The sequence below is a fragment of the Hemiscyllium ocellatum genome, chromosome 20 (assembly GCF_020745735.1).
Source record: "Hemiscyllium ocellatum isolate sHemOce1 chromosome 20, sHemOce1.pat.X.cur, whole genome shotgun sequence".
In the NCBI taxonomy this organism is placed as follows: Eukaryota; Metazoa; Chordata; class Chondrichthyes; order Orectolobiformes; family Hemiscylliidae; genus Hemiscyllium; species Hemiscyllium ocellatum.
The window spans coordinates 21,906,797-21,934,553 of record NC_083420.1 but is presented as its reverse complement, the minus strand read 5'-3'; the positions used below and the strand labels follow the sequence as shown (position 1 = coordinate 21,934,553).

At 41.6% G+C, this 27,757-nt stretch overlaps 2 protein-coding genes across 3 annotated transcripts in view; one reads left to right on the top strand and one right to left on the bottom strand.

Moving 5' to 3' along the window:
• Positions 1-573: 573 nt before the first annotated feature.
• Positions 574-17,410, bottom strand: tmem130 (transmembrane protein 130). Of its 2 annotated transcripts, XM_060840195.1 has the most exons (8): positions 17,303-17,410; positions 16,619-16,933; positions 12,831-13,002; positions 11,841-11,983; positions 10,925-11,009; positions 9,660-9,865; positions 6,451-6,563; positions 574-1,320 (listed from the first exon to the last, which is right to left on the bottom strand). In XM_060840195.1, exons 1-8 carry the CDS (start codon positions 17,349-17,351, stop codon positions 1,099-1,101), a joined length of 1,305 nt encoding a protein of 434 aa, XP_060696178.1. In that variant the 5' UTR covers positions 17,352-17,410; the 3' UTR covers positions 574-1,098. The 2 variants fall into 2 exon arrangements, with proteins under 2 accessions (XP_060696178.1, XP_060696179.1); XM_060840196.1 differs by lacking the exon at positions 16,619-16,933.
• A 10,088-nt stretch (positions 17,411-27,498) lies between these two features.
• Positions 27,499-27,757, top strand: part of trrap (transformation/transcription domain-associated protein) — a 211,024-nt gene continuing 210,765 nt past the window's right edge. The window contains exon 1 of the mRNA XM_060840562.1: positions 27,499-27,537. The gene's annotated coding sequence lies outside the window, so the exon portion shown is untranslated. The remainder of the gene's footprint in view (positions 27,538-27,757) is intronic.

Here is a 27,757-nt window from a genome sequence, read left to right as displayed (position 1 = left end):
CAATGCAGCACTCCCTCGGGCTAGAAACTAAAGGTCCAGCCTTGATCTTTGCATATACCAGTTTCTGACTCTAAGGCAGAAATGCTATTGGCTAAATCACAGCTAGTGGTAGAATTAATGAGAACAAATTGAATTTCCAGGCTTTTGCATTCTTGAACTTTCCCTGAACTGCAAAGCAGCGCAGAGAATAAATTGTCCGCTTTTCTTCAGCTGTTGAATTTGAATGAACAGTGTTGTAAATGTGACAAGTTTGTGAGTGTGTGTGTGTGTGTGTGTGTGCGCGCGCGCGCGCGCGTGTTGGGGGTGGGGAGCTGTCAGCTGAGATTGAAGTCTGTGAGTTTGGATGAGAATGGCCAATGGCAAGGAGAAACTTGACTACAGTACCACTGAGCCAGCATTAAAGAGAGATCAAGTGTTATAATCAGGCTTCTGTAAATGGCCAGCTATATTCCAGCACTTTAAAGCTGTCAGGCACTTAAAGCAGTTATTCCCAGGACTTCTAAAACTGCAAAAAAGAATAGGCATGAATTGGACTAACAGGCAGAAGACAGAATTTGAATTTATATAGCACCTTTCACAACTTCAGCATGTCTCAATCTGCTTTGCAGTCAATTACATCATATTGACATGTTGTTAATGTAGGAAACAAGGCATTGAATACTCATAGAAACCCTACAGTGCAGAAAGAGGCCATTCAGCCCATCAGGACTACACCAACCCTACAGAAAGTATCCCACCCAAACTGAGAACCCTGCCCCATAACCCTGCATTTCCTATGGCCAATCAGCCCAAACTGCACTTCAAGCTCTAACAGACATTAATTTGACAATGTACAGATTTTCTTTATTCAGTACTGGCCAAGGGATATATATTGTCTAGGACACCACAGAGTAACCCTCTGCTGTTCTGCAAAATAGTGCCCCAGCACCTGACAGAGCAAACAGTGTTTCAGGTTAAAGTTCCATCTGAAAGTTGGCTTCTCCAGCAGGGCAGCACATCCTTGATACTGTACTGAAATGGAGGGCACACACCTATCAGTAGTTTAATCCATGTCTGGCACTTGATAAAGATTGTTCAGCAAAGTAAAACAAAGTGACTTCATAGCGGACTGGAGGAGCACATTCCAGGTCCTTGGCTGTAAACCTGGATTTGGGTGTGACTGAATTTCAGGAGCGAATGGACTTCTCTTCGACTGAGGCTGTGTGACTTGTGCTTCCGATGGCCACAGGGGATGCAGCAGAGGTGAACGGTCCCTCGAGATGGAGCCCAAGCTTCCTTCACAGACTTGTCTGACATTGGAGAGAAATCAAAATCCGCTACCTTTAAAATGAAAACAAGACAGCTGTCAGAAATTTGCTTTCAGACATAACACCAAACATCCAAATTAGGTAGCTGTTTCAAAGTGCGGGCACAGATAAAAACCTGGCCTCCATCGAAAGACTTGGTCACTTGGGGCAGGGATGGGGGCTTGACCTTAGAATATATTGTGGTGCAGTGGTTGTGTTTCTATCTGGACTGGGAGGCCTAGGTTCAAGACCCACCAGCACCAGAGATGTGCAACGCAACAACATTTCTGAACAGGCTGTTTAGAGAAATGATACAACATGTTGTCTGTGCTGCAGAGCCATCTCATGGCATGCCTGAGCAATTACAGTGCACAATTTAAAGAAAATACCTGTATCTAGGTTTTTGTCTTTGACATATGAACATATGAGCAGAGCTTCTCAAACACTTTCCCACTTTGACGCTATTTTAAACTAAAATCTGGCAGGACCACAGAGTGAGAGCAGGATGGGGTGGAGACGATGAGAACGCATGTGTGTGGGTGGAGGGCAGGGGTGGGTGGTGGTTGGGGACAGAGGGGGAAGGGGTGTGGAGCTGTGAGGTTGGGGTGGGGCTGTTATTTAAACAAGACAATGATATTCCTTTAAACTGCGGTTTTGTTGGATTCAATGATTGGGCCTCAAAGCCCATTTCATTAGGCCACAGATCCATCAAAATTTGTCAAGAAAAGATATTGCAAACAAAGACATTATTGGGCCGCAGAGCTGGTGCCAGGCTGACCAACTAGACTAACCGTTCCACAGATCTTATTGCTGCCTTGGAAGAAAGAGGGGATTGGGGGGTGAGGGTGGGGGTGGTGGAAGGGGGTCATGACCCACAGTTTGGGAGCCCATGACAAGAAACGGGGACAGGATTATGTCTCTACCACCATTCAATGAGATTCGGTGATGTCGATTTCACCTTCCCACATGACCCCATTTCTCAATTTGTCAAAAGTCCAAAAATCTCCATTTAGAATATAATTCAACAACTGAGCAGGCACACTCCATTAATTTAGAACTCCATCATCACTAACAACTGCGTTTGCAATATCTTTTCTTTCCAAGTTTTGGTGAATTTGTGACCTAATGTCAGTACTGACACTCCAATAACACAGAACTCCCTCAGTACTGACACTCCAATAACACAGAACACCCTCAGTACTGACACTCCAATAACACAGAACTCCCTCAGTACTGACACTCCAATAATGCAGAACTCCCTCAGTACTGACACTCCAATAACACAGAACTCCCTCAGTACTGACACTCCAATAATGCAGAACAATCTCAGTACTGACACTCCAATAACACAGAACTCCCTCAGTACTGACACTCCAATAATGCAGAACAATCTCAGTACTGACACTCCAATAACACAGAACACCCTCAGTACTGACACTCCAATAACACAGAACTCCCTCAGTACTGACACTCCAATAATGCAGAACCCCCTCGGAACTGACACTCCAATAATGCAGAACTCCCTCAGTACTGACACTCCAATAATGCAGAACAATCTCAGTACTGACACTCCAATAACACAGAACTCCCTCAGTACTGACACTCCAATAATGCAGAACACCCTCAGTACTGACACTCCAATAATGCAGAACACCCTCAGTACTGACACTCCAATAACACAGAACTCCCTCAGTACTGACACTCCAATAATGCAGAACCCCCTCGGAACTGACACTCCAATAATGCAGAACACCCTCGGAACTGACACTCCAATAATGCAGAACACCCTCAGTACTGACACTCCAATAACGTGGTAAAAACAATGACTGTAGATGCTGGAAACCAGATTCTGGATCAGTGGTGCTGGAAAAGCACAGCAGTTCAAGCAGCATCCAACGAGCAGCGAAACCGACGTTTCGGGCAAAAGCCAATAGCACAGAACTCCCGCGGAACTGACACTCCAATAACGCAAAACACCCTCAGTACTAACACTCCAATAACGCAAAACACCTTCAGTACTGACACTCCAATAACACAGAACCCCCCTCGGTACGAACACTCCAATATGCAGAACCCCTCAGTATTAATGCTCCAATAATGCAAAACACCCTCAGTACTGACACTCCAATGATAAAGAACTCCCTCTGTACTGACACTCCAATAACACAGGCCTCCCTCTGTACTGACACTCCAGTAACACAGGCCTCCCTCTGTACTGACACTCCAGTAACACAGAACTCCCTCAGTACTGACACACCAATGATAAAGAACTCCCTCAGTACTGATACTCCAATAACGCAGAACACCCTCAGTACTGACACTCCAGGAATGCAGAACTCCCTCAGTACTGACACTCCAATAACACAGAACTCCCTCAGTACTGACACTCCAATGACACAGAACTCCCTCAGTACTGACACTCCAATGACACAGAACACCCTCAGTACTGACACTCCAGTAACGCAGAACTCCCTCTGTACTGACACTCCAGTAACGCAGAACTCCCTCTGTACTGACACTCCAATCACAGGCCTCCCTCAGTACTGACACTCCAATAACACAGAACACCCTCAGTACTGACACTCCAGTAACGCAGAACACCCTCAGTACTGACACTCCAATAACGCAGAACTCCCTCTGTACTGACACTCCAATCACAGGCCTCCCTCAGTACTGACACTCCAATAACACAGAACACCCTCAGTACTGACACTCCAGCAACACAGAACTCCCTCAGTACTGACACTCCAATAACGCAGAACACCCTCAGTACTGACATTCCAATGATAAAGAACTCCCTCTGTACTGACACTCCAATAACACAGAACACCCTCAGTACTGACACTCCAATGATAAAGAACTCCCTCTGTACTGACACTCCAATAACACAGGACTCCCTCAGTACTGATACTCCAATGACACAGAACACCCTCAGTACTGACACTCCAGGAATGCAGAACTCCCTCTGTACTGACACACTAATGATAAAGAACTCCCTCTGTACTGACACTCCAATGACACAGGACACCCTCAGTACTGACACTCCAGGAATGCAGAACTCCCTCTGTACTGACACACTAATGATAAAGAACTCCCTCTGTACTGACACTCCAATGACACAGAACACCCTCAGTACTAAGACTCCAGTAACACAGACCTCCCTCAGTACTGACACTCCAATAATGCAGAAAACCCTCAGTACTGATACTCCAATGACACAGAACACCCTCAGTACTGACACTCCAGTAACACAGATCTCCCTCAGTACTGACACTCCAATAATGCAGAAAACCCTCAGTACTGACACTCCAATGACACAGAACACCCTCAGTACTGACACTCCAGTAACACAGAACTCCTTCTGTACTGATACTCCAATGACACAGAACACCCTCAGTACTGACACTCCAATAACACAGAACATCCTCAGTACTGACACTCCAGTAACACAGAACTCCCTCAGTACTGACACTCCAATGACACAGAACACCCTCAGTACTGACAATCCAATGACACAGAACACCCTCAGTACTGACACTCCAATAACACAGAACACCTTTAGTACTGACACTCCAGTAACACAGACCTGCCTCAGTACTGACACTCCAATAATGCAGAACACCCTCAGTACTGATACTCCAATGACACAGAACACCCTCAGTACTGACACTCCAATAACACAGAACACCCTCAGTACTGACACTCCAGTAACACAGACCTCCCTCAGTACTGACACTCCAATAATGCAGAACACCCTCAGTACTGACACTCCAGTAACACGGAACTCCCTCTGTACTGACACTCCAATGACACAGAACACCCTCAGTACTGACACTCCAATAACACAGAACACCCTCAGTACTAACACTCCAGTATCACAGAACTCCCTCAGTATTGACACTCCAATAACACTGAACTCCCTCAGTACTGACACTCCAGGAATGCTGAACTCCCTCAGTACTGACACTCCAGTAACACAGAACACCCTCAGTACTGACACTCCAATGACACAGAACACCCTCAGTACTGACACTCCAGTAACACAGAACTCCCTCAGTACTGACACTCCAATAACACAGAACACCCTCAGTACTGACGCTCCAATAATGCAGAACTCTCTCGGTACTGATGCTCCATGGTCTGTAATATTGCATCCAACAATATTGCCAAGCAAATGATTTCCTTGCACCTCAGGCTCACTATGTAACAGTGGAGATCTTACGTCCTAATCTCAGTATTGACCCTCCAACAATGGAAGATTTCTTCAGTACTGACTTTGAGACAGCCCTTCCTCAATACTGACCTTCCAACAATGCAGCATTACTTTAGTACTGACCCTCTAACAGTGCAGCACTCCTTCAGTTCTGTCCCTCCAACAGTGCAGCATTCCTTCAGTACAGACCCTCCAACAGTGCAGCACTCCTTCAGTACAGACCCTCCAACAGTGCAGCACTCCTTCAGTACTGACCCTCCAACAGTGCAGCACTCCTTCAGTTCTGTCCCTCCAACAGTGCAGCATTCCTTCAGTACAGACCCTCCAACAGTGCAGCACTCCTTCAGTACAGACCCTCCAACAGTGCAGCACTCCTTCATCATGGAACTTCCAACAGTTTGCATCTATATAGCACAGGCAGTGGCATAATGATCATATCACTGGATTACCAATCTGAAACCAATTTTTCAACATGAATTTGGAACACTCTGGGTTCAGCCTCAGATGGTTAGAAGGGAGATGGGTGGTTGGGGTAGTGTATTTGTGGAAAGGGCTGTAGACAATATCATCAGTCTCACTAATGGTTAACAGGAGGAAATTTCTGTTCTTCAGAACTGAACATGGACAAGCAATCTGATAGTTTGGTGATAGTGGGGATGTTGAGTTGGGAGTGGGGGGAGATGTAGGAGAGAGGTAGAGCTGTCTGTCTTCACTGTACAAATGGAAGGCTGTTGTGGTGTTTTCAGATAATGTTGCCAAAGGGCAGCATGTCGATGAGAATACGAGGTAAAAAAATCATTCGCTTGGTGCTGACTGGAAGTGATCTTACAGACCATGGAGGGTTTCCAGCTTTGATCAGTTAAACTCCCAGTTTTTATCCAATTTTCTGTCTCCTGCAACTTTGATTTGAGGGCCTTACTGTATATATAAAATCTCCCGGTTTAAATTTACCTCAATGGAATCTTTCTGAGCACTGCCCTTTCTCATGATGATGGACAGGACAAAGAGGAGAATGATGGTGAACAGAGTTACACATGGGACAATGAACCACACTGGATGGATACCTGTTGGAAAGATGAAAGAAGTATATTAAAAGAGGCTTCTTCATCCCTAGCTCAGTGGATGACTGGTACATCTCCTATACATAAATTATCTATCCACTTACAAGTTAACCAATCAAATTGTAAACCATATGAGTTCCTCCTTGCAAGCAGCCACCTCGATTTCAGTCTGAGAGATCTGGGATTGAGCCTGAAATTGTTAGGAACAGAATGAGGCCACTCAGTGTCTTGAGCAATGTCTGATCTGTCCGCAACTCCATTTACCTCCCATACGTCCTTACAAACCAAAAATCTAAGGAAGGGTCACTTGACCTGAAACGTTAAATCTGATTTCTCTCCACAGATGCTGCCAGATCTGCTGAGCTCTTCCTGCAATTTCTGTGTTTGTTTCTGATTTACAGCATCTGCAGTTCTTTGGGTTTTTAAAAATCTACCAATGTTGATTTCCACATTCCCAGTTGATGCTCAGTTTCAAGAAACCTTTTGTGGGGGAAAGAGGGTTCCAAATTTACCATTGTTTGTGTGAACGGACATTAACTGACATCAGCCCCAAAGAGCCTCACTGTCATCTTAAGGTTGTGTCCTTTTATTCTGAACCTCCATCATGACAGAAGATAGATAGATAAATAGATTAGATAGATTAGATAGATAGATAGATACTATCTACCCGACCAAATCCTTTGGTCAGTGAGTGGGCAGGAACATGGCAGACATAATACGACGTGACTAAGTTTGAAGTTATAGACTTAGGAATAAAATAGCAGAATATTTTTTGAATACTGGAAGACTGAGAAATATTTGTATTCAGTAGGACCTGAGTGGCTTTGTATATGAATCTCAGGAAGTTATCATGCTAGTACAGAGAGAAAAAAAATAGGAAGGCAAATGGTAAGTTAGCTTTTGTTTCAAAGGGAATAGAGTTTAAGAGTAAGGAAGTCTTACTATATGCTACAAATGTCATTAATGAGGGCAGATGTGGTGCACTGTGTGCAGGTTTGGTCTTCCTACCCATCAATAATATACTAATCTCAGGGAAATTATCAGACTAGTTTCTGGGAATGAAGGGATTGTCTAGTGAGGAGACTTTGAATTGACTAAGCTTATATTGCTAGGAATTTAGTAAAGCAAGAGTTAATCTAAATGAAATGTAAATTTCGTAAGGGTCTTCACTTTGTGGAAAATGTTTCCCCTGCCTGGGGAATCAAGAGCCTTAAGTCACAATCTCACAATAAGGGAATTGTCTGTTTCGGATTTGGCTAAGAAGACATTTTTTCATTTTAGAAGGTTATGAATCTTTGGAAATTTCCATCCTAGAAAGTTATGGAAGTAAAGTCGTTCAGAATATTTAACACAGAAGTTAATCGATTTTTGAGTACTCAGGAATTTAAGGGAATGGGGTTAGTGAGGGAAGGTGGAATTTAAGTAGAGGATCAGCAGAAATTGTATTGAATGGTACAACAGAAATCAAAGGTCTACTCTCGATCTTTTTAGGCTGTCATCCTGTTAAGGACATCAATTATGTTGAGCTTTAATCTTCTGTACCCTTTTGTCAGACGTAATAACTTCCTGTCACTTGATGTGAAAGTGTGAAATCATGCCAAATGACTGGCCTCCAGAGAAGCAAAAGTGGAAGTAGCATTATTCTGCTCGCGTGATAGTCCTCCAAATATTGAAATGGAGCTGGTCACAGCTGGATTGGATGATGTAATACAGTCACAAGTGAGGCTTTACTGTTGATGAGGTGCCACGGAGCAGCTACATCACACTCAGCTCCATGTGACTGTCATCCCCGCTCTGATCCTCTCTAGGGACAGCATCCATGTTAATGGCCTGAGACAGGGTAACGAACACAGCCAATATAATCATAGAATCCTTATAATATGGAAACAGGCCATTTGGCCCTTCAGATCCTCACTGACCATCAAAAGAGCATTCCGCAAAGTTTCTGTGACTCTGCATTTTCCCATGGCTATCCATGCACATCCCCTGAACACTATGGGCAATTTAGCATGGTCAATCCACCTAACCTGCACATCTTTGGACAGTGGAAGAAACCCACACAGACAGAGGGAGAATGTGTAAAAAAACACACACACACACTGTGAGGCAGCAATGCAAACTATTGAGCTACCATGCTGTCTATGTACAATAGATTGCGTAGAAAATGGTATTGAAGAACAAACATGGCACCAGAGTTTCAACCTCTCAATAAAGATAATAAGATAGAATGAGGCAGATATAATAAACAAATTGTCCCTGCATATTGAAAGAAAGACATTGTTGCATTTTTATAGTGATTTTCATGACAACTGGACATGTCAAAGCACTTTCCAGCCAGTTCAGCAGTTGTGAATTGTGTTCGTTATTGTAATGTACGAAACACAGCAGCCAAATAGCACACAGCAAACTCACGATAATGGCCCAATAATCCCCTGTTTCTTTGTGTTGTTAATTAAGAAGTAAGAATTGGCCAGACACCAGGGAAATCTCATCTGCTCTTCTTCAAAATAGTGGCCAAATGTCTTTGATGTTGAACCAGACTGGCATATGGAGCCTTGGTTTAAATCTCATTCGTGAGATGACAACTCTGACAGTGCAGCACTCCATGTGTACTGTATTGAAATTTCAGTTTTGATTCACACATTTCACTTTTAAATGAAAGAGCCATTGGCCACTCGGTGCTAATGGCCAGTCCTACCAAATGTAGACAACTGAAAGTGGAAATACCTTAATGAAAATTAAGTTATTCAATTGTAATGGTAAAGGGACATGTGAAAAGGTCTTTGAAAGGAGATGGAATGGGCATGATCCATGACAGGGCAGAGTCTGCATGGCCTTTACTGGGAGACAATGAGAGCAAGCTGCCTCGGGTCTATGGAAGGACTGGGTTCAATTTTCTTTGTTGCACTGAACAATGGTTTAAACAAATTAAATACTTTCTTCAAATATTAATAATACTTGGTCAATGAAAATAGTCCTTCCCTTCATGAGCACAACTCCAGTTTTCATGTTCCTTACATCCATCACTCCTTTCTCATGCTCCTTTTTTCTAACACCTCTCCATGCACAGTGAGTCTCAGTGCAATGCCAGGGACTTACCGCTTTTCCAGGTCGTTATTTTATAGCATGCCTGCAGGCTGCTCACACTGTTCTCAGCCCTCACGTTGAAGGTGTATGGTCCCAGATCCCTGAAGATGTAGCTCACATTGGAGACGGTTGAGCTGGGCAGCTCCATGAGATCACACGAGCGATCAATGACTGAGACGCAGCTCCGAGAAACAAGCCAACAGATCTTGAGTGGAGGACTGGAAGGGAGGATAACAAATAAGAAATATGTGGTTAACAGCACAGACCCAGACCACTGGGAAAACTATCTATAACTATCTGCAAAAGATAAAATTCCCCAAACTTTCAGTGAGTGGTGTGATGAATCCTTTTTGTAAGCATTTCTGTAACTGGATAATGTGGAGTTTGCTATCACAATTAAGATAAATAATTTAGATTAAATAAACACATAAAGGAGAAAGAAATTAGAGGATGATTTGATAGGATGAGATTGAAGGGTTAAGGAGACGATGTGTGTAGGAGAGTAAACATTGGTATGGATCAGTTGGGATTTATGGCCTGTAACTACTATGTAATCTCATGTCCGCAAAATCTTAATTCCCATTGTCACATTTTTAATATGAATATTTTATTATGTAACTATAAGTAACCGAAGTAATATATACACCTGACCTATGACAGTAAAGAAATGATGATATATTTCCTAGTCAGGATGGTTTCTGACTTAGAGGTGATGATGCTCCCTGCTAAATGTGGTTCAGGGCTCAGTGGTTAGCACTGCTGCCTCACAGCGCCAGAGACTCGGGTTCAATTCCCATCTCGGGCAACTGTCTGCATGGAGTTTGCACATTCTCCCCATGTCTGCGTGGGTTTCCTTCGGCTGCTCCAGTTTCCTCCCACAGTCCAAAGATGTGCAGGTTAGGTGAATTGGCCATGACAAATTACTGGTAGAGTTAGGTGGATTAGTTAGGGGTAAATATAGGGGATGTGGGTTTCTCTTCAGAGGGTCGGTGTGGACTTGTTGGGCCAAAGGGCCTGTTTCCACACTGTCTTTATTCCTGATGAAGGGCTTTTGCCTGAAACGTCGATTTCGCTGCTCGTTGGATACTGCCTGAACTGCTGTGCTCTTCCAGCACCACTGATCCAGAATCTGGCTTCCAGCATCTCCAGTCATTGTTTTTACCTCCACACTGTAGGTAATCTAATCTAAAATGGTCGGTGTGTTATTTCAAAAAAACTGGTGAAAATCCACCTGTGACCTTGAAAATCAGCAGAGATTGACTCCCAGAATTTCTTACCTGCCATTAACATATATGTAAAAAGTCTTTCTGTGGTCTGCATGGATGTCATCTAGACTCTTGACTTCAATGTTTTTGATTGTATCTGAAATGAATCAGATTTGCAGGGAATGTGTCATTCCATTACTGAACAACAATTTCACAAACGTGGTCACAGAGGAATGCAATATTTCTAGCTGAGTCATCCTAAATAGTCTTGATTAACACTACAGTTTAATCAAAAACGAGATAGAGAGTAAAATGGGTCTAATTAGTGTGATGATGTTGCTTTCAACTATCACAGGATTGTTGTTCACTGAGAAGCTGGGACAAGAGATGGACAGCCCTGAAACTTTCTATAGCTGCCATCATCTCTGCTCTGGCCCATGAATAACATAAAGGCTTATTAAGGTCACACAACATGCGCCACAATTCATTTTGCAATCGGTCTGCACACTCCCTGCTAAGGTTTAAATGGGGCTAAGAGACAAAGGCAGTTTCTCAGCAGCAGAATGCAAGTGGTGGGGGAGGAAGGGGGAGAGTGGATGGGTAATTGCCATTCCACCCAGCAATGGGAAATGGCCCTCAGGACCACTACTACACTGATCATCTGGCAGAGTATGCCTGTTGGCTGTAGTCTCAGAATTAAACACATATAGAAGCTGTTCAAGCTAAAGGCCCTTTTCTCTTCCCTACTGACACCAGCAGTGTCTAACTCTAACAGTGGGGCTTGCTGTTTATGCATTGCTGGAGGGCCAATAGGAGACCCTGTACACTTGGGAGTCTGCCCGCCTTAATTGGATGCACCATGGTCACGAATTTGCCATCTTATCAGATACTGCACCATACTGCATTAGGACTCAGAAATGGTCCGAACCCCGGATTGAAAATAGAGCCCGTACAGTCCAGCAGAAGGATTAAAAAGATCCAACATTACCTAGAAGGTTCAGTGAAGCACCATAAATTCCAGTCCTTTGTTGAGAGTCATTGAGGTTTGCGAGGACATCAACATGCAGCTGGTAAGTCCCTGGTGTTGGATAGATGTGAAGTGCGTAAGATTTATTTGTGACCATTCGCTCCCTGTATACAGCCAGATTTAAAGAATAAAAAACAAATATTGTAAATGTTCCACTTCAGAATTTCTTTTTTAAACTCAACAAAACATTTAGAATCATACTGAGCTGATGCAGATTATTCAGTTTGTCATGCCTGTGTTGGCCCTTGGATAAGTCCAATGGTGTTGGGTCATTCCATGTCCCATTTGTGGTAATTCATGGAGGCCTAGCTCTTCACCTTGCCTCACAATTGCACAGTGTTGGTCCTCAAGGTAATGTACAGCCAATATAGTCAATTGTCTCTCTCTTCAGAGAAAGATTCCAATGCTCCTTTGAGGATTGTGACTAATTACCTGAATTGTGTGGGTTTAATTAATCTATTCCCTGCCTTCTCCCAGTAATCCTGCAAATATCTAATTTTTACCCACTAATTCAAATCCCATTTGGAAGCTGTGATTGAAACTTCTTCCACAACCCCCACTCTTCAAGACTGATCACATCAATTTGTTGCAGAAAAACATTCCTCCTCATATATTTTCTCGAAAAGTTGAAACAAAGTTTTCCAACTTCAGATATCTTTGAAGCCTTTTGTCAAGTTTGCAAACCTATGTGAAGGAATTAGTACCGCTCTGCCCATGATCAATTGCCTTTGATTAACATCTGCGATCTAATGAAATGATTCAAAAATATGATCCATTAGGATGATATGAGATAAACCAATATTTTACTAGCTCCTTGCAGACACCAAGTAGAGACTGTTTGGCTAAGGATGGATCTTGACATTCCTGCTGTCAACTTTCAGCTGCATGCTAGTGTTGCCTACTTAATTATTCAGAATAAGAGTTACAGCACCACATGAGGTAGGAATTTACCCGTCACCAAAGTACCAGAAGTAACGAAATGAAGCAGTGTCAAAGTAATCGCTTGGATCGTAGAGGATGAATGAGATCTGTGTTTGGGTCTTGGTGGCCAGCTCATAGCCCTTTCTTGAGAAAGTGGTACTGCTATTTGGCTGCTTCAGTGATAGAGTTCCCACCACAAAGTCTGTACAGGGAAAGGAAAGACCTGAGAGTCACACATGGTCAGATACAAATGCAGGTAGTTATCAAAGATAATTCAATATGAATCAGGTGTAATTATAGTTATTAAATAGTGTTCATCAATAACCTGGTGCAAACAGTACAAATTAATATTCAACCATTCCTTTATATAATGCCTTCATTGAACAATATTCTTCGGTAACTTTGGTGTTAATAAAGTTATCAAATAATATTCACCAGTAAAAGTCACCATAGTCCCAGAGGACTGTGGGTCTTATTAGAGTGAGATTACTGGTGGCAAGTTTAACGTGAAGGTCATCATGCCTCAGGTGAGGGTGATCTCAGACAGTAGGAGAATTGAGCCCAGGCTATTGGTGTCACTTTGCAACACGAACCAGCTGTGCAGTCAACCAAGCTCCCAATACAATATCTGTCAAAAACTTGGTGTTAATAGTTATTGAACAATATTCATCAGTAACTTGATATAATACTGCTATTGAAAAGTACTCACCAGTTACCTGGTGTTAATACAATATTCACCAATAATATTGTATTAATGCAGTTTTTAAAAATTAAACTGATATATAATAACCTGATTAAGCTTTTGAATAATATTCACCAATTAGCTGGAGTTAATTAAATTGTTGAATAATATTCACCAATAACCTAATGTACTGTTAAAACTGAGGCTGGAAGAGTACAAGGGTTAAAACAAAGTCAAATAAAAATATATTTCCGAGTTTACTGAGATGGTAATTTAAATGCTTATCTGTAATCAGATTTTAAATAAAAAAGATCTATCATCCCGCTTTTTTCAAGAAATTCAATTGTTCATCTCTTATCAGAACAAGGTTTATACAGTGAAGATGCAATACTTGGTTAACGTAGAAGAAAAAGTGCTCTTCCTACTAAATAACTCTGAACACATTGACTCAGATATTAGCAAAACAGAAATAAACAGATTTTTGTTTGCTAAGGTTCCCATTAAAAAAGAAAATTTTCTGATCAGTAAGATTATTCTTGAAAGTGAAAAAAAGATAAAGTTTAGAATGTTCTAGTGTCTGTTGTCCTGATATTTTTGCAAGTGTGGTCAAGCCATTCATCATGCACGCACAGTCTCTGGAGTCTGGGCAAACACAACTTGCTTGGGAAATACTATATTGAGAGGTTCAGTCACTCTTCCAAAAAAACAAATAAGATTCATCCTAAACTCAAGAGATTCTTTTCAAAAATTGGAGAAATTGGGCAGCTTTTCCTCACAGACTTCTTGTTCCTCCACTAAAGACTAGATAAAAGAAGATTTTTTCCAAACCAGACCCTATATGAACAGTAGTCCCAGTAGGGTCGACAGCAAAGTTATAATCAAATAGGTGATTTCTAGGAAGCTTTATTAGAAAACAATCTCCAATATCCAACATGAACTTTGAATGCCTTGTTTAAAGGAGACCTCTCCAGATGTGTTCAGAAAATTTAAATAAATCAATTTTTCCACAATATTGTAAGACTTGTCCTCAGATAAAATATTGAATGTGAAGTGCTTTTGTTACAATACATTTAGTGAACAATATTCCCCAGAAACGTATTCATCAATAATCTGGACAAATAAACAACATTTTCCAATAACCTGGTGCATTACAGTTATTGAAGAAAATTAGTAAAAAACCTGGTTTTAATTGTTATTAAACAATACCTTCCAGGCCTCTCTGAACACAGGATTAGTCCTGGGTGACTAGAGGATGGTAAGTGTGACACTATCTAAGAAAAAGGCAAAGGATAACCTAGGAAATTACAGATCTATCAACTTGTCATCAATAGTGGGAAAACTGATGGAGGCCATATTATGGGATAAGATAAATATTAACTTTGAGAAGGATAAGTTAATATTAGACGGTCAGTATTGCTTTGTCAAGGGCAGGTCACGTCTGAGAAGTTTGAATTCTTTGAAGAGGTAGCACAGGCAGTGGATGAGAACAATGCTTCGGATGATGTATATTTGGAGTTTCAGGAAGCATTTAATACCATGCCACATGGCTGGTTGGTTGGTTAGTTAGAAGTACTTGGAATTGAGGGCTTTTCAATATTTTATCTGAGGTCAAGTTTTACAATATTGTGGAAAAATTGATTTATTTAAAATTTTCTGAACACATCTGGAGAGGTCTCCTTTAAAGAAGTCATTGAAAATTCACCTTGGATATTGGAGATTGATTTCTAATAAAGCTTCCCAGAAATCAAATACTTGGTTAGAAATTGGCTATAAGTTAGGAAACAGAGAGTAGGAATTGATGGGCATTTCTCAGGTCTTGAAGTTGGATCAGAGTTGAAAGTAGTGTTCCCCACAGATTGATATTGGGACTCTTGCTTTTTCTAATTTATATAAATGATTTTGAGATGGGTGTTGAGGGAAAAATCTCTAAATTTGTGGATGATGCTAAGCTAGTGAGAATAGTGAATTGTGAAAATGATACACAGTGACTTCAGAGGAGTATTGACAAGTTGGCCAAATGCGTGGCAAATGAATTTCAATGCAGAGAAATGTTGGGTATTGCATTTTGGTAGAAGAAATATGCAGAGGCAATTCAAGCTCAATGGTGCAACTTTGAGGGGAGTACAGGAGCAGAGGTGTTTACATGCATAATTGTCTGAAGGTGGCCAGGCAAGTTGAACCAGTGGTTAAGAAGATTTATAGGATTATTGGGTTTCAGAAAAAAAGGCATAGAATATAAAAGCAAGGATGTGATGCCACACCTCTTCAAATCATGGGTCAGACTACATTTTGAGTACGGTTTTCAGCTCTGGGCACCTTATTTAATGAAAGACATTAAAGTCCTGTAGAGAGTTCAAAGGAGATTTGCAAAATGGATTCTGGGATGAGGGATTCTATATTTAAGGATAGATTCAAGAAACTGGACTTATTCTTCACGGACCAGAGAAGGTTAAGGGGTGACCTTATTGAGATGTTCAAATTTGTGGACAGTTTTGACAGGATAACGAAGGCTGTTCTGTTTCCACTAGTTGATGTGTTAGTAACTAGGGGTCACAATTTTAAGATTGTCAGCAAGAGAGCTAGGAGTGAACTGAAAAGAAGCTTCTTTTCTCAGAGAATTGTTAGGATTTGAAATGCACTGCCTGGGAGAGTTGTAAATACACCTTCTATAGGAGGTTTCAAAAGAGAGTTGGATATATATTAGAAAATGATGAATTTAAAGGGCTACAGACTAGCTGGGAAGCCTTTTTAAGAGTATGTACAAGCATAATAGCTGAATGGCCTCTTTCTGTACTGTAAAATTATAGAAGTCTGTATACACAAATGAGTTAATACAGTTATTATACACTATTTATCAAAACCTGGTTTGAATACAGTTGAGTATAAAAACAATATTAAGTGTTGTCCTTGTCAATCCAATTATTGAACACTACCAGCAATTTGATGTAACTAGCTACTAGTGGATGTAATCAGTGACTATTCAATATCCACTAAAAATCAGATATATTCCCAATTGTTACAAACAAGTCAGGAGTATTTGATTAGACCTTTGGAATGGTAAAACTAGATTCAAACTACAGAGTGAGGAAACAGGACAGTTTGTGCTCCCAGTTACAACCACATATTACATTCGTACCTGTCACCAGGAGTTCAGTGGAGCCGTGAGCGAGCTGGGGACACCACGAACAGCCCCTTCGGGTCACCCAAGCACTGATAGCGTACAGCTTCGGGGCCAGGCTATGGACCGTGATGGATGAGAGGAGTTCCTGCTCTGAACTCTGTACAATGGTGAGGGGGTTCTCCACGTTCCAGTGGAAAGAGTAATGTTGTGGTTCCAGCTGCTCCTGCTTGCTCTCAGGCTTGGGCACCAGCCTGGCCTCCACTGTCCCTTGGGCACCAGTGCTGATGGGCCCATCATTATTCAATACCAGCTCATACTGCAAGCACATCCCTGCATGAGGAAACAGAGTCAAACCATTGGCAATTTCTTAAGCAAAACAAGCTCCAGAAGTCGGTTAAGCCTTTGGGATATAATACATTCACTTGCAAAACAGGAATTACATTCCGAGGGTGGGTTTGGGGTGTGAAAACTAATCTCTTTTCATCCAAAGTAACTAACATCTGATTTACGGTGGGGTTATAAATAGGCTGGTTTTGAATTTGCCGAGTGCTTTAAACTGAACAGATTAAGAAAAACACAATCAGGAACACTCCCAGATGTATTTCCTGTTAATTAAGAATACATCTGCTGCTTGTTCCTTGTTTATTTATTTTCTAAAGTCGCATTTGCTCATGGTGGTCTCCCCCTTCCCTTCCTCACCTGATAATACTGCGGTGTTCAACAACAGTAAGAGCTCGAGAGAAGTCATGGCTCACAGCCTGGGTGCTCTCTGTCTCTGCCACTCTCTCACCCCCCTGAGGTTTTCATTCCTTCTCTCAGCAGCAGCAAGCTACTTCTCTATACTTCCTGGTACGTCAGCTTCGGTCTGAATTTACTATACAACTTGTGCCAGAACCAAAGGAGAACTTATACCACTCAATGACTCCTGTTTATTTACAAACTCCAGTTGTCGACCCCGTTCTATACACCAGCCCCCCTTGCCTCTACCTTCCTGCCACACAGACCCCCTCATCCAAAGTTAAAAATCACACAACACCAGGTTATAGTCCAACAGGTTTATTTGGAAGCACTCGCTTTCGGAGCGCTGCTCCTTCATCAGGTGGTTGTGGAGTGTAAAATGATGGAGCAGCGCTCCAAAAGCTAGTACTTCCAAATAAACCTGTTGGACTATAACCTGGTGTTGTGTGATTTTTAACTTTGTACTCCAGTCCAATACCAGCTCCTCCAAATCATGCCCCTCATCCAAGCCTTTGTCATCTCGAGACCAACCTACTTCAATCCTCTCTTTGCTGGCTATCCATCTTCCACCTGTCATAAACCAAATTCAGTTGTGATTCTTTAATCTAGATAAATATGAGGCGCTGCATTTTGGAAAGGCAAATCAAGACAGGACTTATAAAATTAATGGTAGAGTTCTGGGGAGAGTTGCTGAACAAAGAGACCTTGGAGTGCAGGTATATAGTTCCTTAAGATGGAGTCACAAGTAGATAGGATAGTGAAGAAGGCATTTGGTACATTTGCCTTTAGTGATAAGTGCATTGAGTGTAGGAATTGGAAGATCATATTGCAGCTGGACAGGACATTGGTTAGGCCACTTTTGGAATATTGTGTTCAATACTGGTCTCCCTGCTATAGGATAGATATTTTGAAACTTGAAAGAGTTCAGAAATGATTTTAAGAAAAGGATGTTGCGTGGGTTGGAGGGTTTGAGCAATGGGGAGAGGCTGAATAGACTTGGGCACTTTTCCCTGGAGCATCGGAGGCTGAGGAGTTTAAAGAGATTTATAAAATCATGAGGCACATGGATAAGGTGAATAGTCAAGGTATTTTCCCCTCCAAAACTAGAGGGCATAGGTTTTAGGTGAGAGGGGAAAGATTTAAAAGGAACCTTAGGAGCAACTTCTTAACACAGAGGGTGGTGTATGTGCCAGAGGAAGTGGTGGAGGCTGGTACAATTACAACATTTAAAAGGCATCTGGATGGGCCCATGAATAGGAAGGGTTGAGGGATATGGGCTAAGTGCTGGCAAATGGAACTTGATTAATTTAGGATATTTGGTTGGCATGGATGCATTCGGCTGAAGAGTCTGCTTCCGTGCTGTACATCTCTATGACTCCACGTACATCTGGATCAAAATGTTGTAGATTCAAATCCCACTCTGGCAGTTTGAGCATAAATATTTCGGCTAACATTCCAGTGCAATAGTAAAGGGATTCTGCACTGTCCCAGATGTCGTCTTTTGGATGAGATGTTAAACAAGATTCCATTGCTCTCTCAAGTGGATTTAGATGACACTCTGGCCAATATTTATCCCTCAATCAAACCACAAAACCTGATCATATTTTTATATTTGTGGGATCTTACTGTGTGCAAATTAGCAGTTGTGTTTCCTACATTATAACAGTCACTACCTTTCAAAAAACCTTCATTGGGTGCAAGACACTTTGATTGTATTCATGAAAATTGCTCTAAAAATGCAGACTATTCATTCTTGATCAAGTAAAACTCTTTCCCAGATCCTAATCTGCACCTCTTGCCTGCATATAATACATGGACATGCTATAAGTAGAAACATACTTTAGCTCCTTCACGATGACCTGCATTGACATTCAGTCCATGAACATCTCATAAATAAAATATTCATCCGCCTGTTCAAATTCCTCCAATGCTCCATTCCACTCTATCTTCTTAATTCCTCCAAGCCTACAACTCTCCGAGATATCTGCACATTGCCAAACTCAAAGATCCTTTGCTTCATTATTGGAGTCTGGGGCCCAAAGCTCTGGAATCTCTGCCAAAACCTCTCACATCTTCATCTTTCTCCCCTTCTTTGTGATCCTCTCTGTAACCTAAATCTCTTGTGCTCTTGAGTCATCAGTCCAATACCCCCTTATGTGGCTCAGTGTCAATATTTGTCTGATTATGTCCCTATGAAGCAGATGGTGGGGAGTATCTTTAATGATATGAACTTCACATACATTGTTGTTGATGAATATGTAGGAGGGCAATAGCTGTGGGTGACAGTTTCCTATGTATATAGCTGTCCTCAGGGCACCGACTCTGCCTGTTCCTTCCCTTGATGCTTGTTCCTCAGGGAGGTGTCACTGATCCAGTCTAAGTAATAGGGAGCATGGGTTTGCACTTCCTGGGGCAAACCTGGATTCACCCAAGCTGCAGTCCAACTTCCAGTTTACCACCAGTGCTCCTTCATGAGCCAGCTCTTTGAGCTGTACTTCCCTCCACCTCCCAACTTCCTGAGCAGGAACTCACAGAAACTCTATTGCAACACTGAGAACAGGTGCAACACGGAAGTACACAGAGGATTACAGAAATTTTATTTTCCTTGTCAGAATTTAGGCATTGGTGGCAACATTTATAATCCATTCCTCATTGCTCTGGCTTTGATATAGCTGGGTGTCTCATAAGACCATAAAACATTGGAGTAAAAGTAGGCCAGTCTGCCCATCAAGTGTCTGCCAATCAGCAAGATCATGGCAGATCTGATAATCCTCAACTCCTCTTTCCTGCCATATCACCTTAATCCTTGATTCCTTTGCTGAGTAAAAATCCATCCCAGTCTTGAATATATGTAACAACCTAACCTCTACTGCCCTCTGCAGTAAATCATTCCAGAAATTTGTTGTACTTTGTGAGAATAAATTCCTCCTTATTTCTGTCCTCTGGGCAATCTCTTACTCTGAGATAATGCCCATTGGTCCTAGATGCTCTCAAAAGGAGAAACAGTCTACCAGCATCTACCCTGTCAAGTCCTCGAAGAAACTTATGTCTTTCAATTAGTTCTCCTCTCATTCTGCTGAACCCCAGTGAGTACATGCCCAACCTACTCAACCGCTCATCAATAGGAAATCCCTTTGTATCCAGAATCAACCTAATTAACATTTCTAGACTCAGGGTTGTGTGACTTTGGAACTTCTTGCCACAGAGAGTTGTGGGGTCAGAGTCTTTGTGTATATTTAAGGCTGAGATAGAAAGATTCTTGGGTTGGGGAGTCAAGGGTTATGGAGAAAGGGCAAGGAATGCAAGTGAGGAGTATTTGATCAGCCATAATTCTGTTGAATGGTGGAATAGGCTCGAGGAGCCGAACAGCCTGCCCCTGTTTCCTATGGCCTTATGTATTGCATCTAATACCAGTATACCTTTCCTTAGATATGGGGACCAAAACTGTTCACAGTATTCTATGTGTGGTCTAGCTAGTATTTTGTATCTTACGCAGGGATGGGGGATCTTTTTACATTGGAAGGCCACATTGTATTTAACTGAGATATTATTAGGCTGCATGCTGAGAATTTAACATATGCAATAAAATGTCATATTTTTGCCAAACTATTTACTAATTCTAATTAAAGCCTGCGGACTTTAAATTAATTAAAAATTCAGCAAAGATACATTTATTTGTTTAGCAAAGTTGACAATAGAACTAATAATAAGTGAAAAACTTTGACAATGAATCATTGAGTGATTTTTTTGTGATTGCTTATTGTGAGATAGAAATTTGGTTCCGACATCATTGACTGTCGCTTTAATTGGCCCTCCAGGTGAATATCTGTTATCTCGGATCTCAAGTGTATTTTAATTTGCATCACATTTGAAAATGTTGATTCACAACAGTAGGATGTGCCAAAACAAGACAATATTTGACCAGCATGTTGACCCAGACGTGGGTATTCAAAGGCATTTTTCCATATTTCAATGAAATCGTCCTTAGCTTCAAATAGATACTTCAGAATATTATCTTCTGAGAGCTCAATCAATTCCATCTGTAAGCCATCAGGTGCTCTGGAGACATCAACCAGATGTTGTTGAAAAGCTAGTTTCAGTGTGCCAGCATGTTTCTCAAAATCTGCAAACCTTTCATTGTATTCTTCAGTCAGGGAGTCTAGAACAGCTGTGCATTCTTTCATGTCACATTTCCTTAATGATTTGCTGGTATCCTGTTCATTAGTTACCCGTTTTGCTGAAAGTTCCAATCGGGTAAGGAGACTTTGGAAAAGGTCAGCATTTTCCAGAACGCCTGGATTTTTAGCCACATGTCATATAACAGATTCAGTTTTACCTTGCAAAAAAAATTCAAGTCATTTTTCTTTGACATTATATCACACAAAGGTGCAGCATTTCTGCAGAAATTCTCTTTTGACAATTCACATGGTTCATTCAGTTCCTCAAAAAATCTTGTGATTTGTTTTCGCAAAGATAAAAGTTTGACAAGTGTTTGTCCTTGTGACAACCAGCACACTTTAGAAAAATATGGCAGATCCACACTGAATGTTTCATCACGAAGCTGAGGCATGTTTATCTTTCACAGCAATTACTTAATGCTGCAATTCCCATTCTTCGCTGAATACTCTGTTCACTTCCTTGAATGTTATTTTCTTTGTTTTTGACATGACTGGGTTAGCAGTAAAAATTTTAAAAATGGTACACAGACTTAAAAAGGCTGATTTAGTATTTGCAGACAAATAGGAAGAAGGCCGCAACTAGTACCCCAAAAGGTTGCATTCAGCCACAGGTTCCCCACCTCTGGTCTTACCTTTCCTTTGTATACTCTATCCCCTTTGCCTTCCTTACCACCTGCTGAAACTTGTATGGTTGCTTTTTGTGATTTATATATAAGGACCTCAAGTTCTTCTCTTCGAGGAGAAAGTGAGGACTGCAGATGCTGGAGATCAGAGCTGAAAATGTGTTGCTGGAAAAGTGCAGCAGGTCACGCAGCATCCAAAGAGCAGGAGAATCGACGTTTCGGGCATGAGCCCTTCTTCAGGAATTCGGGAGATCAGAGTTGAAAATGTGTTGCTGGAAAAGCGCAGCAAGTTAGGCAGCACTGGCGATCAGAGCTGAAAATATGTTGCTGGAAAAGCGCAGCAGGTCAGGCAAACTTTACGCAGTCTTGCTCCATTTAAATCGTATTCAGTTTCTCAATTCTTCTTGCCGAAGTGCACAAGCACACATTTTCCCACATTATATTCCATCTGTCAAGTCTTTGCCCACTCACAGAATCTATCTATATCCCACTATAGACTTTGTGTTATCCTTACCACTTGCCTTCCCTCCTTTTTTTTAATGTCATCTGCAAACTTGTCACTCGTACACTCATTTCCCTTATCCATGTCATTAATATATATTGTAAATAATAGTGGCCCAGCACTTATTCTTGAGGCACACCACTGGTTACAGGTTGCTATCCTGGCAATGCCCACATTATTCCAATTCTCTATTTTCCTTTAGTTAGCAAACTCTCTATCAGGCTAATATATAACCCCAACATCATGGGCTCTTTTTTATTAAATAGTTGAATGCCTTTCAGAAAACCAAATATATCACATCTAATGGTTCCCCTTTATCAATAATGCATGTTACCTTCTCAATGAATTCTGATAAATTTGTCAGGCATGATTTCCCCTTCAATGAAATCATGCTGATTCTATTTGACTGTATTATGTATTTCTAAATGTTCTGCTATTACATCCTTTAGAATAAACTCAAACATCTAACAATGACAGATGTTAAGCAAATTGGCAGATTTAATGACTGGTTTGTTTCCTTGCTTTTTTGAATGAAGGTGTTTCATTGGTGATCCCTGATCCTCTGGGACTTTACCTGCATCCAAATATTTGTGGGAGGCTACTACAAGTGTATGCATTTCTGCAGCTATTTCTGTTACTATCTTCGATAAAACTGTTCAGGTCTATGAGACTTTTCTGCACTGAACTCAATTAGCTTCCATAGTCCCTTTTTTCTTATGGTAATTTTTATTTATTTCCTCTTTCCACTTGATTATTTAATATTGTTGGAATGCTATTAGAGTCCTTTACTATCAAGACTGATACTTAGTTATTCAGTACCCCAATCATTTCCTGATTCCCCATTATTATTTCCCTAAGTCTCATTTTCTAATTGGTCTATTTTCACTTTGGCCTCTTTCTTCCTTTGTCTATTTTGCTATTACTTATTTTGTAAACCAAATCACTGAATGTATTCAAGAAAGTTTTTTTTAGATTTTAAAAGCATAAAAGAAGGGCTTATGCCCGAAATGTCCATTCTCCTGTTCCTTTGATGCTGCCTGACCTGCTGCGCTTTTCCAGCAACACATTTTTAAGCTGTGATCTCCAGCATCTGCAGTCCTCACTTTTTTCCACATTGTTATAATAAAACATAGAACTGCAGATTCTGGGAATCTGAAATAAGAATAGAAAGTGCTGGAGAAACTCAGCAGGTCTCGCAGCATCAGGAGAGAGAGAGAATAACAGAGTTATCACTTTCCATCCAGTTGTCTTTCATCAGAACCAAGTTTCCATGTTAGTTGCTCGTTTGCCATCAAAGTTAATTTCTTCATCTTTACTTTTTTAAAATCATATTTCAGGGTTTTTAAAACTTTATCAATTCTCTGGCTTAACACTAATTTTTGCCACTTTGCATTTTTTTTTACCAATTTGATATTATTCTTAAATTTCCTGGTTAGCCATGATTGGCCTATTTTCTCCCTAGAAACCTTCTTTACTGCATTATATCTTTCTTGTGAGTTATAAATTAGTTTTGAAAGTATCTCCCATTATTCCTCAACCATCTTTTCTGATAACCGGCCTTCACAGTCTACTTCAGCTAACTCTAACCTTGTAGCTTTGTAACTAGTTTTATTTACGTGTAGCATGGTTACTTCTAAACCAAGTCTTTCACTCACAGATTGAATGCTAGATTCTACCATGTTATTGTTACTATTGCCTGAGTGATAATTTACTCTGAGTAAAAAATGAGGTCTGCAGATGCTGGAGATCACAGCTGCAAATGTGTTGCTGGTCAAAGCACAGCAGGTTAGGCAGCATCTCAGGAATAGAGAATTCGACGTTTCGAGCATAAGCCCTTCATCAGGAATCCTGGTCAAAGCACAGCAGGTTAGGCAGCATCTCAGGAATAGAGAATTCGACGTTTCGAGCATAAGCCCTTCATCAGGATAATTTACTCTGAGATAGTTTCTTAAACCTACCTCATAACACATTTCCAGATTCAAAATAATATGATTGCTATTTGGAAATCCATAACAAATTATTTTAGGAAATTGTCCCAAATACACTCTGAATTCTTCCTTGGATTACCTCTGCCAATTTGATTTTCCCAATCGCAATGAAAATTAAATTATTGATTATAGTTTTGAGATCTTGGGTAGTTCTTTGTCACTGGTTAAGTCAGGATGGATCCACTTGCAGAAATAGAATGATATGGGCCAAAGTTTTATTATGGAAGGCATTATATAAATTCTAGTATTTCATCCTTTTCTCCCTGTGCCAGACACATCAAAATACTTAAAAAGATCAACTCTGCGATATTGTTTTCAACTCCATGAATAAAAGTTTTTATTTGTTTGCACTTGACACACCTATGTTTCTTGCTCGAAGAGGTCCCACATTTGGTTTCAGGAATATAGGAACAAGAGTAGGCCATTCAGCCCATCAAGCCTAACCCAATCATGGCTTATCATAGTAATGCCATTTTCTTTCATTACCTGCAAATCTCTTCCAATATTTCTAGAATGATTAAGGATAAACACCAATGCGTCCTCTGTCTCTATTGTTATTCGTTTCAACATTCTGGGATGAAGCTCAGCTGATGCAGGAAATTTATGAACCTTTAGTCCAACATTATGGACTAGGCCAGACCACTCAAAACATTCTTAAGCAGGCAACCCTAGACCTAACTTTGCAATTTGTTTCGGTAAGCGTACAATGAAAATTACCCAAAGTTGACTACTAGATTTTAAAACAGACAAAACATTTATTCACAAAATTACACAATGAAACAAGAACAGAATAAAGAACCCCTACAGAACTCAACCTATCCAGCTAGGCTTAATTATGCTGTTCCGAACGAACGAACAAACACACACACCAGTTCCAATAAGCAAACTCCCTTTAAGACCCAATATAAACAGAACACATGCTTACAGATTGAGTGGAAGGGCACAAAGGAGAGAGAGTTTCCACACAGTTCCCTGTTGAACTTCCCAGTTCAGGACTCAACTAAAAACTGCTCAGTTGAGCTAGCTAAAGAGCTAACCACCCCCCTCTCTTAATATAGGTCACTTCTAAAGCCTGACCACTTTGGGATGAAGTCTCATCTATTTACATATAAACAAAAGGCCTCTCAAAATCCTTTTCATTTCTGTACCGAACCAGACTGATCGGAGCCTGGTCCGGTTTATTGTCCCTTGAAAAAAATCAAGGAGAGAGTTTCCTTGAGCCAAGGAACAGCTCTTAGAAAAAAAGATTAGATTAGATTAGATTACTTACAGTGTGGAAACAGGCCCTTCGGCCCAACAAGTCCACACCGACCCGCTGAAGCGAAACCCACCCATACCCCTACATTTACCCCTTACCTAACACTACGGGCAATTTAGCATAGTCAATTCACCTGACCCGCACATCTTTGGACTGGCTTTGAGACACTAGCTACTTTTTCCAAGTACCTCCTCTTTCGTACTGCTGAAAAAAGTCATTTCTGTCAAATTAGAGTCCTGCTTGCTTGAAGCTAAATATATTAATAAACAGGCCCTTGCCTTTGAAGATGGGGCAATCATTTACATGATCAGCAGCTTTTTTAGATTAGATTAGATTTACAGTGTGGAAACAGGCCCTTCGGCCCAACAAGTCCACACTGACCCGCCGAAGCGCAACCCACCCATACCCCTACATTTACCCCTTACCTAACACTGCGGGCAATTTAGCTTGGCCAATTCACCTGACCCGCACATCTTTGTGACTGTGGGAGGAAACCGGAGCACCCGGAGGAAACCCACGCAGACACGGGGAGAACGTGCAAACTCCACACAGTCAGTCGCCTGAGTCGGGAATTGAACCCAGGTCTACAGGCGCTGTGAGGCAGCAGTGCTAACCACTGTGCCACCGTGCCGCCCTTCAACAGCTGTTTCAACTCAATAACGTATGTGACAGTCAATTGCTAAGGGGCTACTGTGGCACAGTGGTGGTGTCCTGACCTCTAGACACAGAAACCTGGGTTCAAGTTCCAGCAACTCCAGAATTGTGTCATAACATGACTGAGGATGTTAATGAGGAAAATATCAACAACCATTTCTGGTTCATTTCAAGGGAGAATGCCCTGACAATCACAGCCAACCTGATTGGTTTAAAACTTAAACAAAGCTTGTTGTAACAGATCATATACCCTCTACGGTATTATCACTACCAATCAGAATCCAATTGCCAAACAATCACCACAGTTTTCTTATACAGTAAAATACATCCCCTACCCCACCTGCGTTGGAAAGGAAGTGGTTTAAATATCAATCCCTTGAGTATCTCACCAGCCCATAAAAGCAATTGCTGGCCACTATTTTTTGTTTTCTGGCACTTAGCTAATTCTATATCCTTAGTGATAGTTCCACTGGCTTGAAATTTTAGGTTTGTTATGCAGTCACTTTCTAAAATGCCTTTGAAATTCTATTTAAAACACATGTCCAGATCAACCCTCTAAATGAAACATCAACGGTTAAACATGTTTTGTGGTTGAGGAAATAACACATCAAAGTGAAATTCCTATTGACAACATTATGAGATTACAGCACTCTTTTCTATAAATAAAATTTGTACAAAATGAGTCGACAAGTCGCATTTTGATGACGCAAAAAAGACCATCAAATTCGATGGTCTCAGCGCTGCTCCGCGGCGCGTTTCTTCCTCCACCGGAGGAAGTAGGTCCCATGTAATTTTGGAGCTAGCGACGGGTGAGGATACCAGTTGGACTCAGGGGACAGCAGGAGGGAACGGATAGCAAGCCAGGCCTGGGGTGAAAGTCGCATTGTGGGGTTGAGGAGAAGCGGATGTTGCAGCGGCGGAGGGAGTGGGGTGAGGAGACGAGTGAGGCGGTTGGCGGGCAGTCCGTGCAGCGGCGCCGGGCTCGTGGCTCAGGTAACGGCTGCAGGAGGGGGAGAGGCAACTTGTACCGCACCCCTCCCCCCCTTCACCTTCCCCCCCCACCTTCACACCCCTCCCCTTACCCTCCCCTCCACCTCCACCCACCCCTCCCGCCCCACTGCCCCCACCTCTCCCCCCACCCTTTCCCCTCCCCTCCCCACCTCCACCCACCCCTTTCCCTCCCCCCTCATCTCCCCCAGCTCATCCCTCCCCC

Bases quoted from the DNA above. Each gene is read 5' to 3' on its own strand.
- tmem130 (XM_060840195.1), bottom strand. From the start codon at position 17,351: ATGACTTCTCTCGAGCTCTTACTGTTGTTGAACACCGCAGTATTATCA. The intron at 16,934-17,302 runs GTGAGGAAGGGA...TTCCTCATGCAG, and splicing joins GAACACCGCAGTATTATCAG to GGATGTGCTTGCAGTATGAG. The intron at 13,003-16,618 runs GTACGAATGTAA...TTCCCTGTACAG, and splicing joins CACTGAACTCCTGGTGACAG to ACTTTGTGGTGGGAACTCTA.